The sequence below is a fragment of the Dicentrarchus labrax genome, unplaced genomic scaffold, assembly GCF_905237075.1.
Source record: "Dicentrarchus labrax unplaced genomic scaffold, dlabrax2021, whole genome shotgun sequence".
Lineage (NCBI taxonomy): Eukaryota > Metazoa > Chordata > Actinopteri > Moronidae > Dicentrarchus > Dicentrarchus labrax.
Genome location: NW_026136723.1, coordinates 20505069 through 20518119, shown reverse-complemented (window position 1 = coordinate 20518119; position 13051 = coordinate 20505069). Strand labels below are relative to the sequence as shown.

Below are 13051 nucleotides of genomic sequence, written 5' to 3'. Positions count from 1 at the left end.
CTACCACATTAGGGAGGCAAATCTGGGACGTATTCCAAACAATACTGTTGGTACGGTAAAACATGATTGCAAAATGTGAATATAAATGCATGGCTATTTGAGTCTCTGAAAACATTCTTAAAACATATCTATTTGTTTTCTAACTTGTAATCAAAAAGTGAAAGATCCATCATACGTCAGTAGAAGAAGTAAAACATGATTTTACCAGTGAAGAAAAATATTAAATTACTCATTAGTTTGGAGATTCTTTGCAGACTGGGTGACCTAAAAAAACATTTTAGACTCTCAGATTACTTATGTTCTGTACTCCTCAACTATGATGACTGAATACCATTGGATGCAATGTGACTATGTCTGCTGTACGTGGCAGACTATGATGTTGGTGAACTAAATGTAATTAATATTAATTTTTTCCCCTGTCTGCTGTCTGGGCTGGTAACCCAGGGCAACAGTCTGTATTGTGCTGTGGTCTGGTAAATGATACTGAATCACTTCCTGGCACATCTAACACCTATAAACTCCCAACCAAAAATGTGTTTGTATACTTAGAAAAGATGGAAACATGTGGTTATCAGAATTGGATAATCTGCTTTTATAGAGCTGCATATAGCAACTAGAGGACAAACGTGGTGTAATCATTTAGCTATCAGAAGTTTTCATGTGGCACTGTAATGGTATGTGTATGTATGCAATTTAGTTGGTTTAACATTTGACCTGCGACGGAGGAAGAATGTGGCTTAAACGTTTTTCCAGACAGAATCTATTTTTCTGATCATTTGCATTGCTCTAAACATAAAAAAGTCATTCATGTTGTAAACTATTTTCAGCACAAACGTGAAATAAACTTCTTTTAACGAGTTCCTCCTAAAACCTTTCAACAAGTCTGGCTTAACACTGAGCAGAGAGGAGAAACTGGAGGCAAACCATAGATTTTCTGGGGTGGGTCCCAGTGGGAAGTCAAAGGGCAGCTACTGCAGGTGAATGGTAGAGTACTTACTGTAGGTTGCATAACATATTGTTGATGAGGCATCCATGACGTACTCTGGACCTGTGGAGAAACACATAAAATGTAAAATGATGGTGACAATATAAATTTTCCTCAATCTTAGTCGGATCCAAGTAGTATCCCACATAAAGCAATAAGCGCTGTTCAAATATTCACAATATGTTCAAATACTCTCAAGTCTGGAGGTTTTAAAATGATCGCATTGGTTCTAATGCACCAAAATGGCTGAATTTTACACAGATTAAGTTGTGCCAAAGAATTACAAAAAGAATCTGAAAGTCTGGAGGCAGCCAATTTCCCTCCTGCCTTCTCATTATTGCCAACAGTATGACTTGTGCATAGAGCCTATAAATTAGGTTCCCTTCTCTATAATAATAATAATATTAATGCCAATGCTGTTGCAAGAGGGGTGAAACATTGTGAAAATTCGAGGGACAGACAGCTTTATTTAAAAGTACGGCAAAAAGAAAAGAAACAATAAAAGGAATCTGACACAGGACTTTTCTTTTTTATGGGCCAGAAATCAGAGTTATGCCAAGCTATTACCAGAGGAAAACATATACAGACATGCACATTTACAAACGTGGATGAGAAAGTTAGAGAGATGGTGAAACAGTGACAGATCCAATGATCGAGAGACTGGGGGAATGGAGGAACAAACAAACAAGCTTTTAGATGTGCTGGAGAGAGGAATTAGACAGCCTGTAGCAGACAAACACACAGGCTGGCCACTGATCCCGGTAAAATGATTAGATTAAACAAAGACAAACATGGAATAATCTGCTATAAGAGCAATCAATCCTCTGAGCCAACCCAAACGCGTGATTTGGATCCACACCTAAACAAGCTTGATATTCCATAACATGAAGCCAAGTCTGTTTGTTTATACATGGCAGTATTTGTTTTCCCCAGCTGAACGGGACAGCAGATACACACAGAGAAAGCTTATCTTTAATCACTTATCTTCAGAATTTTCTAACTAAGATACTGCATGACCATCATGTGATTTGTTTAATAGAGAGGAGCTGCATTCTTAGAGTTAGACTCTAGTCAGACTTAATTCAGACAGTCACAGGCCAATTAGTTATCAGTTATGGCAGAAAGCGTGATCATGACATCTTTGAACAAACAATGCTCAAATGCAGCATTCAACATTCAGAGACTCTGCTAGTGATAGCTTGCTTTGAACTTGTCTTAACTGACTTGGATCGTTCCTAAAGGACTTAAAAACAGCTCTCATACAGTGGTTTTGCTTATTCTACATTACAACAGCTGGTGAGGTGCAGTTATTCTATAGGCACAGTAGGATCAGAGTAAACGGTATAATCTTCATGACCTAAGAAGCTCCACTACCTCTGGCTGAACTTCACAGCTTGTGTTACCATTTAAAACAGACTGTCAGCCAGTAAGCCAAAAAGACAGTCAGTCAGTCGTTCAGTTGCACGGTCGGCCAGTTGGCCACCCATCCAACCAGTCACATGTAAAGCCAAACAGTCAGCCAGTTAGCTGGTTAGTAAGCCAGCCAGCCAGCCACACATCCAACCAGCCAGCCACATATTTAGTCAGCCTGTGAGCCAGTCCGTAGAGCCAGTGATGTAAACCAGGCCACGGCTGGCTGGCAGCACTAGCAGAGATCTTCGTAGTGATCTGGCCTGAACTGGCTCCTGTCATGTGGATCATCAAAGCTGTTTTTCCAGGAAACAAAGCCAATCATTGTTCAAGCTCACCGGAGCCAGGCTTAAAAGAACACCAGAACACTGCTGTTGGCATGGGTCATTTGCAGATTTGATAAATCAATGCCATCAAACTAGTAGCTCAAAAAATATCCACTTAACATAAACATAAAAGAGGGAATGGCATATACAGTCATTTCTATGCACCTTGAGAATTTCATTACAAAGCCGATAGTTTCTATTATAAAAGGAAGTGATTTCTTTTTGCCTGGCATATATATATGGCTGCCTGGCTTGTCTTCTCTTTTTCTTTTTCCACTGTCTCTTTGTACTTGAACAGAAGATGAAGGACTCACCTTCCTGCCGTGACTGGCTGAAGGGCAATATTACAGGAAGCGGTGGCAGAGCTGCCCGATATTGAAACTGTGAGGATTAATATTCCTCAAAAGCCTGGCCATTGTTTTTGATAAATCAATTTGGGAAGCCTTCCGAGAGCGGATTAGAGACGCGCCCTGGCCCACTTTTCTCCCTCCTCCTCTTTCCCCTACCCCTTCCACCGCAGGTACTGGACCAGAGTTTTAATCAAGCATGCCTCAAAGACGGGCACAGCAACCTTCAGCAACACCCCCTCCCCCCCCACCTGAGCCATCGCCGACACCCGTACTATCCTTCCTCCTCTCCCTAGTTGTCTTTCTCTCCATCTGTCCCTTCTATTTTCCAATCTATCCTTCATCTCCTTTCTCTTGCTCACTATCCTTGTCTGTCTGTCTCTGCATACCAAACAGAGTCGATGTTAAACGATAGTGTCTGAGCGAGAGGGCACAGTGGCAGTGCCTCTTGATGTTTAGATTCAGCAAAGGGTGCCGCGTGAAATGTGCAGTGACGGAAAGTGGTTAACGCTCTTGACATCTCACACAGCCAATTTTCACGTTACTGTTCTGTTCTGTTTCATTACTCCAAAGATCACAGCCATGAGGAATGTGGAAATTCACTTTGGAAAAGGAAGTGATTTTATTGAAGTTAGTTAAAAAAAAAACTTAAAAACAGCTACCCCCCCCCCCCCCCTTCATTGCATTAGCAGCTGAGGGAGCACAAAAGAGGTCAGGAAACTGGGAGGGAGGAAAGTGTTTGTTTTTCCTAGACACTTTCATTCTTGATGGGTGATTTTATTTTTTTCTACCCTGTCAGCCTTTTTTAATCCCTTTTTTGTTGCTTGTTTTCTGATGCCTGTTGTGTTTGCCGCCTACGAAACAGATGTCATCGAGCACAGCTGGAGTGGCGAAGAAACGATGAGAGAAGAAGAAAGAACTTCACGCTGTTTTGCAGCCCGCCCCCTCTCTTCCATCCCCCTACACAGAGCAAACCCTCCTATTACACATATACAGACAGCAATCTACCCATAATGCAGTGCATTATGGCCCACCTGATATGTGGAAACGGGGGAAGCAGCGATGAAGGGCGTGATGGAGGTCTGTGCAATCATGCGGTTGGTGGCGATGCTGTAAGGCGAGGAGTAGAACCTGAGAATGGACAGAGATGGAAGAAGAATCGGGGAGAAAGAGGGAAGGGACGGTGGAGAAAGGAGAAGGAGGTAAAGAGTAGTCAAAGGTAGAGAGAACAGAAAGAGGAGAAAACAGCAGTATTAGTTTGTCAAATTAGGTATGTACAGTAGAACATGAAATTCTGTTGCCCTAATACAAAAATTGTGTGTAAGCCGACAGATCTCTGTCTATACAAAGGTTTCTCTGTCTATATAAGAGAGAAAAACACACTTGCAAACTATAACACACACATACAGACACACACAGACACACATTGGTTTTACCACGTAGCTTGTTCAGAGCAAACACTTGGCTATATATTGTATTTCGAACACCACATAAAAGTTTCATGAAGTGTCTTATAGTGTTCTCAATTGAAAAGTCGGATTTTATCACATCAAACTGAGCCTTGTCATCGTATAAAGTAGGAGGTTTTCTGTATTTTTTTTCCTTTGTGGATTCTAGTATTAAGGCTACACTGTACCTTACTGGCTGGCTGGCTTAAGTAGCAGGCCTGTAGGCTGAGCTTGGAGAAAACTCAATGCATTTCAAGAAGGTAAGGTTTGACATGAGCTGCAAAGAAGCAAGGTGGTCGACTTCGCTACTTTATCTCATTGCTGAAGGTTTATAGCAACCGAATGCCGCTGTGATCCCCTGGGAGGCTAAGTGGAATGTCCAATAGTCTGTGTCACCAGAGCTGAAGATCATATTACTGGCCGAGGATATTAGACATGTTATGTACTAGGTTTGACGATGATGTTTCAAGCTAAAGCATCAGCTCTATATGTTGTGTATTTCATTATATTTGAATAAATGTTCAACGTAATGTTCTGTTTGGAGTCCTTAAGTCCCACTTTAACAGCTCGAAAAACATACCTAACAATGTCATATCAGCTTGACAGTCATTACAAGTTTCAGAGCTTTGGTACAGAACATACATTAACCTCTGTTTGTGGACCTCAAACATAAGTAATGTCAACATTATCTACCTTGGTTGGTTTTCCAAATCTTGTAACCTTCATCAAATGTTTGGTTTGTGGCAAAGGGAAGTATAACCACCTCAATAAATTACTAAATGTTGGGTTTTAGGTTATAATTAAAATAAATAAATAATGCTTTAACTTCTAACTTATTTGTACAAGGTTTTGGGACTGCCACAGTGCTACCCTGGCTCCTCTCCCAACATAAGTTCACTGTATATAGTGTGTGTTTGCGTACATGCAGTTGTGCAGCATGTAATATCTTCAGTGTTGGTCAAGTGGCATATAGAGGAGGCAGAAACGAGAAAGGTAGTCAATTAGAGAAATAAGTGTTATTTTTTGATTATTTTATAGTGGTAACACACCCACGATCCCGAACAATCCTGCACTAATCTCAACAATGCCTAATTTGGTGTGAATACGGCCGAAGGCTCTCTTTCTGTCATCTTAACTTGAACTGAAATAAACATGCCACAGCCTGGCTTTGAGTGAATTTGGGTGGGGAGAAGTGAAGGCACACCACTGTAAAGGAAAGGGGTGCAAAATGGAGTAAGGCACAATGATCATTTTATCTTGTTTATCTTGTTTTCATACTCGTTGGAAGCCAAAATTGTAATTGAAAATAAAATTCAATCTACCGCCCATCCTTAGGAATGTCACCTCTCTGGCTGGGAAGGAGCCAGAGCTAGTGCAGGATACTAAGGACATCTAGCTGAGGTCCCTGTCCATGAGGTCTTTAACTCCCACTTCCTAAAAAATTTCTCATGCATAAAAGGGGAGGTTGGGGACATGGAGTCCGAGTGGGCCATGTTCAAAGCCTCTATTGTGGAGGTGGCTGCTTGGAGGTGTGGTCAGAGGATCGTTGGTACTTATCATGGTAGCAACCCAGGAACATGCTGGTGGACACCAGCGGTGAAGAAATCCCTCAAGCTGAGTCCTTTTGGGCTTGGTTAGCCAAAGGCTCAGAAGGGCTGTGGCTTTGGTGGTCACCAAAGTAAAAACACTGTTAAACGGACTTTTGGTTGGTCTCAAGGAAGTTCCAAAGCATCAGCCAACTCAGGAAGGGTAAGCAGGACTTGGCTCAGGTTGTGTTCAGCAGGAGAGGATTAAGGAAGGTTCTCAGCAGCAAGGCGCCAAGTGTGGATGAGACATTGTTGAGGATGGCAAAAAGGGGATGTGGTCTCATTTTTAAAAAGGGGGACTGGAAGATGTACTGAAAGCTTTTCCCTTGGCGCTGGAAAGGAGGCTCCGCCCAATTGTCGATCCCCAGATTCAGGAGAAGCAATACAGATTCCATGCTAGTCGTGGAAAAGTGGACCAGCTCTTTACCTCTAAATGAGGTTTACAACCGTACTGTGGGTGTATGGGGTACCAGGACCAGGCTAAAAGCTGCATCCTTTCACAAAATGGAGCATGAAACCGACAGGAGGATTGGTGTGGCGTCAGTAGTAATGCAGGCATTGTACCAGTTTTGTTGAAGAGGTAGCAGAGCCGAAAGACAAATCTAGTGGGTCTACGTTACAACCTGCACCTATGGTCATGAGCTTTGGGGAGTGACTGAAAGTGGCCGAAATGAGTTTCCTTAATGGGCTGGCTCGGCTCTGCCTCAGAGACAGGGTGAGGAGCTTAGACACCTGGAGAGAGCTTGAAGAGGAGCTGCTGCCCCTTTGTGTCAAAAAAAGCCAGTTGAGGTGTTTCAGCATCTGATCGGGATGTTTCCTGGGCACTTTCCTTCAGACATCTTCCAGGCATGTACAACTTTAGGAGACTCCAGGAAAGACACAGAGCATGCTGAAAAGATTATTCCCTCAGACTTGGGAATGCCTCAGGATCCTTCAGAAGAAGAAAAACATTACTGGGGAGAGGGATGTCTAGAATACCTTACTTAGCCTGTTGCCACCATGACTCAGCCTGAGATAAGGGACAGAAATTGGATTGATGGATAGATGGATATTCCAATTTGCACTTGAATTTTGATGTACCAGTAAGCCCAGTCTGACAAATGTTTCTGTTTGACATGTTCAGTTTCAGTTCAACTGCATTTTCATTTTCTACTTAGCATTTACATATGAATTAAATTTACTAAATACTTCTCCATTCTCTGCTAACTGGTTCACTCTATTTTGTATTTTCTACTTTGCATTAACACTTTTTGACTACTTTTACATTCTTTGCTACTTAAGTCAACCTATTTCCCATTGCTGGAATATGTTCATTAGGCAGAACTTCTGGTCGAATGTATTCAAAGTCAATCATTCCTTTCTCAGCCGGTCTGTTGCTTAACACAAATATCTGTGGGATTATAATTTGGCGGATTTGCAGCAAAGCAGGCTTTTACATCGCAGGCTGTGTGTAATGAGTGATGCTATTCATCCAGTTTTTTGGTTGAGGTTGACTGCGAGTCACTGGGGGATAAGTGGTTTAGGAAGCAGGGAATGAGGAGCTTCCTGTGAATGACTGAGGCCAGAGGGAGATAGAGGGTTGCCTCAGCACTCTCCTTCCTGTCTCAATACTGTGGGGAAAAATAAAACACGTTGCCGGGTCATTAATTTCCACAGAACCATTAAGTCATGACATAAAGACACAGGAACACACAGGAACACACATATACACTAAGACCCAAACACACATAAATACACACAAGCTCACTCAGCTACCCTTCGCCATTTGTCACCCGAACCAAGACCTTACCAATGAAAACCGATATTTGAAGTCCATATAGATTTCCTTAATCAAACGGTAACAAAGTGCAGACACTACATTAATCTTTATGTATGGCAGTGTTATTGACTGGGATCCTATGAGCCAAGAGGTGAGTGTATTAGATGGTGCCAAGGATGGATTGACCGTCAAGCTCTTACCCATTCTGCATTGCAGCGGGATCATATGTTAACGCCATGCCAGTCTGAAAGAGAAAAAAACAATAAACATGCAGGATTAATAACAAATTAAGAGAGTCGGATTAAAAAAATATTAAAAGACATTAAACAGCAACAAAGGAAAATGTGACAACTGAAAAGACATTACAGGTCACGAAACAACAACATCTTTCTTTTTATGTAATATCCGTCTGTATTCATCTTTGTGTTTGCATGCTATTAAATAAATAGTTCAACATTTTGGGACCTTGGGTGCTTATTTACTTTTTTGCCTACAGTTAAATGAGAATATTGTAGGTTTTTACGTTTCATTTTTTCGTACAGATTAAACAAACAAGATATAGTGTGTTAATTAGTGAGCTGTAGAGGTGCTGGTAGGCAGCTTTTTTGTACCTTTAGACAGGACCAAGCTAGCTGTTTCTCCTGTTTTCAGTCTTAATGATAAGCTAGCCCAATCACCTTACTGTCCCTCCATATTTAGCGTACATACATGAGAGTAGTACAAATCTGGTCATCTAAGTCTCTGCAATAGAGCAGTCTTAGTGGCAGGTTTGTAGGGCCAAAAACTGATTATGAACCACAAATCCTGCACACTGACATACAGTCACAATATTTCATAGGTAGAGATTTATCAGATAAGATTAATATCTTCAAAATCTAATATATATATATATATATATATATATATATATATATATATATATTGGACATTGGCATTGGACCACATTCTGTCGCTGTCTTCTGTGTGTTACTTTGTGCCAGTGTGTTCTGTTTGTCTCTGGGAAATCTGTCAATATGTTCCTGCACCAATGTCACCAAGATAATTCCCTGTACCTGTCTTGTACTTGGGGGAATAATGTAATTTATACCTTGATTCTTTTTGTTCAAAATAAATGAAATCAAATCAAAATCAACTCATTTCAAATTGGAAAAACTGACAAGTGACAAAGCCAATGTGGGAAAAAGCTTAGTCAATAGGACAAAGTGAATTGATATTGAGGATGCCACTTTTTCTATTTCAATCACGTACCATCATGTTTTTATGAATGAGAGGAAATGAAGAAATGCCCTTTGGAGAGAAAAGGAGTAAGCAGAAAACTGAGTTCTTTGTCTGCTGATGGTGTGTACGTGTGTGCGTGAGGGGGGCCTTTTAGAGACCTGGAGAGAAACCTGTGCGCCACAATCCGTCATCTGCATTCCTGAAGGTTCTCTCCCGGAGGAGAGCTAATCCGATTTCTTTTAACAGGAGGCTGCTGAGGACGGCAGATTTCATCAGCATACACACATACACACACTCCCTTTTCTTGCCCTTTCTCTCTCACTTCGCTGTCCCTCCTTTCTTTTCCCATCATCTTGTGTTCGCTTCCTTTCTCTCCTTACCTTTCTCTCTTCATCCCTCACCCCGTCATCTCTTAATCTACCCTCCTCCTGTCTTTCTGTACCACTTTTTTGCCCTTGTCCCTCCAGAGGGCTACCTACACTGAGCTATAGTGTTAAGGGAATAGTGGCTCAGAGGAGCAGGGGGGATCAGTGAGCCTAGACCAAGCCCATGAGAGTGAGCAAAAACAGAGAATCTCCACTGAATTAATAAGCCTTCGCTGCCACTAGGGATGTGTGGACATGTGTGTGAGTGTTGGTAGACCTTTACGTTCAATTTGTATCAGTGTATTTGCAAAACAAGGTAAAAAAAAAAAAGGCTTTTAGAGACATTTTATGTAAAGCTGTAAAGGTCAGATGAAAGGACTTGCATCAGTGTTAATTCAACATCTACTTTATTTGTGTAGTTTCACCTTCATTGTTTATGAATGTTTCTTTCTGTGATATGTGCAAAGGTTTCTGTGTTTGTATTTATATACTCCCTTTACTCTCTTTACCCTAAATGTGAGATCAGGAGACTCGCTACATGCCTTTCTGCGTGTTTGTGTGCTAGTGTGTGTTCACGTGCGCACTAATAGCAGTGGCAGACATGGCCAGCTGTCTGGTGAGGGCTGATAACTCCCCTAAGTGCTGTCCTTGGTTCCATGTGCTGATGCATTCCACAGCAGAGAAGCTCCTGACCGGGAACCCTGCATGGTCAATGACTGATTACCGATGCAAGAGAAAGGAAAAGATAGACAGTTTGCGTGTTTGTTTTTGTTTGAGCTTGATTAAAGACTGAAAAATACCTCGACCTGACAACAGCTGCCACAGACGTGGCATTTCTAAGTGGGAGAAGCTACGTATGTTCATTTTGCATGCTAAATTAGGTCGAAATTTAATTACACAGCCTTAAGAGAACATTTCTTTCCAAATATTATGCATTTAAAGTTCTTGCATAATCATACCCAAACAATGTTAACATTTATCTCCTACTGTAGGTATGGTGAAATGACAAAATGTGGTTTAATGACAATTGGATCCAAACTTACAAACAAGCAGTGGAGAATGACTTAGGTTCTGCTTCTTGTAGTCAATCAAGTTTAACAAGTTGTAAATAACTATCTAGTTTTTTATTCATGCTCTTGGGTATACAAAATGGATTTTGTTGAACTAATGTATTTTCCATGCAAATGTAAATGCATTTTACCATACCAATAAAGGAGATAAAAAAAAATGTGTGTACATGTAAGCATCCGTGTGTTAAACCACAGATCCTAAAAAGGGTCGGGTGAGGATATTTTATATTAGACAGCGGTGAGGACACCTGTGGTGCACTGTTCTTATACAGGAAAACTGAGCCGAGCCATCGTCTCTGTGCCCTCTCTCTCTCTCTGTCTCACACACACACACACACACACACACACACACACACACACACACACACACACACTGACCCACTCCCTCATAGTATTTTTGCCTTCCATGCACAGATTCGCTCTCTATTTATTCTCCCTGCCTTGTAGCCACACACACACACACACACACACACACACACACACACACACACACACACACACACACACACACACACACACGGACATCTGTCAGGCTTTCACAAAGAGTGGATAGCCGGATGTTTTTTCATCTACACTCATTCCCCTAGAGTAGGTGCTTGAGAAGTGTGACTTTGAAAGTTTTTGTGTGGAGGAGTGTGTGTTGGTGAAAGAGAGTGAGGAAGTGAAAAGAGAGAGAGTGAGAGAAAAGAATGAGCACCCATGGCGCTTGTATCTGTGTGTGCGGCAGAAAAAAATGCAGTGACTAATATGTTTGTCAGCATGAGACAGCGAGAGACAGCACTTTCTAGACTCCCACTTTGGGTAGTTTACAAGAAAATCTGTCATATATTTCTCAATCCTCACCACCAGCCACCCTGCAGCACTCAACCCCTTGTAACTCCTGACTGATCATGCAATGTGTTCCCTCTCTCCTTCTTTCTCTTAGTCGCAGTGAGTCACTCACTCACTCTCTCTCTCTCTCTCTCTCCATATGTTGCTGTGGGATCTGGGAAGACTTCAAACACGGAGAAGAAGAGACGGAGAGACAAAGTGGCAGAGAAAGAGACGGCAAGAAGGAGACAGTGCTTAAAGACAGAAAATAAAACAGATTGAGGGAGGAAGAGAGTGAGCGATATGAGATATACTGTAGAAACAGAGAGAGGAAGAAGGGCTGTTGCTCACCCTCATCTGCCTACCACAGGGAGCAAGGTGAGGAATGGACGCAGCTCTGATAAAACAGACTAACATGTGATGCTTATCTCCCATTTCCCCCTGCCTTGCCAGTACAGCAGATCAGTGACCATAAGGAGACACATGCACAGCATACTATGTTGTATGCTGTGTAAGAGTCTTTATATCAACACTATATGTGTAGATACATATACAATGCACTGCAATCTGAATCCTGTTGGACCAGCCAGACCATATCTGGAGGTGGCCATAATTGCATTGTGATTGGATCTCAGCCAGGTGTAAAAGTAATAAAAAATAATATAATAAAATAAAAATTATAAAAAATTGTTGAAAGGTCACGTAACTCTGCATCTTCTTGCTCTCTCAAGCAAGCCATGCAAAAAGACAGATGACCCCTACCTCCGCAAAGGACAATAAGTAGTCCACCAGCTCTGCCTACCAAATTTGCATATTCAGATCCGAGAGTCGAGAAAATGAGAATGCTTATTAATACCAGCTGTGAATACAAAGGTGTACTGTATGATCAGATGTCAATATCCAGATAAGCTATCAGTCTTCATGTCAGGTGTAAATTAGGTCTACAATATGTATTAGTCCTTTAACCCAAACATTAACCTTCTCCAGTACATGCTGGGCATTAAATCTCACCCTAAACTTAATCTTATCCTGCAACTGTTTGTTTCTTTTCTTCAGCTGGTGCTCACAATTATAGATAAGATAAACACACGTGAGATTCTAATATAGGATTATATAAGAGTCCTTTCCCTCCCATTTTTCTTCTTTCTTTCTTCTCTCTTATCATCATCTATATGTGTGCAATATATTTATTTTTTACATGTTCAGAGAAAGAGAGAAGTCTCTACATATGTAGGTCAAATACAGATATATAAGATATACGATATAAGATAAAGCCAATCAGTACGAATCCCCAAACGCATTATGACATTAAATAGAGCACACTGTGGTCCTGTGGAAGCCCCTTTGCGCATGCATCAATGTTGTGATTGTCTCCCAGAAGCTCTCATAAATTGACCAATTAATTTCATTTTTGAGCCACATTCTTATGATAAACTTCTTAGATCATGGATTGATCTTGGAAAATGAAGGATTTTAATCATAGGATGTTTGGATCTTAAGTTATCAGAGAAACCACCTGAGCCTATGTAAGCAGAAGCTTGGCTGGAAGGCCCTCTGGGACATCCTTAGCGTGCCGAACAATGTTTCAGAAATACAGATTTTTTAAGGTGAAACTTAACGAAACTTAACAAATTCAGTGTTTTTACTTGTTGTAATCACCAGGTCTGTTTGTTTTTAAAATGGAGGAGACCTCTGTGGATAATTTGGCTCCTGGTAGAAACCTCCTG

At 41.3% G+C, this 13051-nt stretch overlaps 1 protein-coding gene across 6 annotated transcripts in view; it reads right to left on the bottom strand.

The window, feature by feature from the left end:
* rbms3 (RNA binding motif, single stranded interacting protein) overlaps positions 1-13051 on the bottom strand; it is a 267875-nt gene that overhangs the window by 27275 nt on the left and 227549 nt on the right. For all 6 annotated transcript variants that reach the window (XM_051391604.1, XM_051391609.1, XM_051391605.1 and 3 more), the window contains 3 exons: positions 8062-8105; positions 4103-4199; positions 998-1048 (listed from right to left, as the gene is read on the bottom strand). In XM_051391604.1, coding sequence (XP_051247564.1) covers positions 998-1048; positions 4103-4199; positions 8062-8105 — 192 coding nt within the window. The remainder of the gene's footprint in view (positions 1-997; positions 1049-4102; positions 4200-8061; positions 8106-13051) is intronic.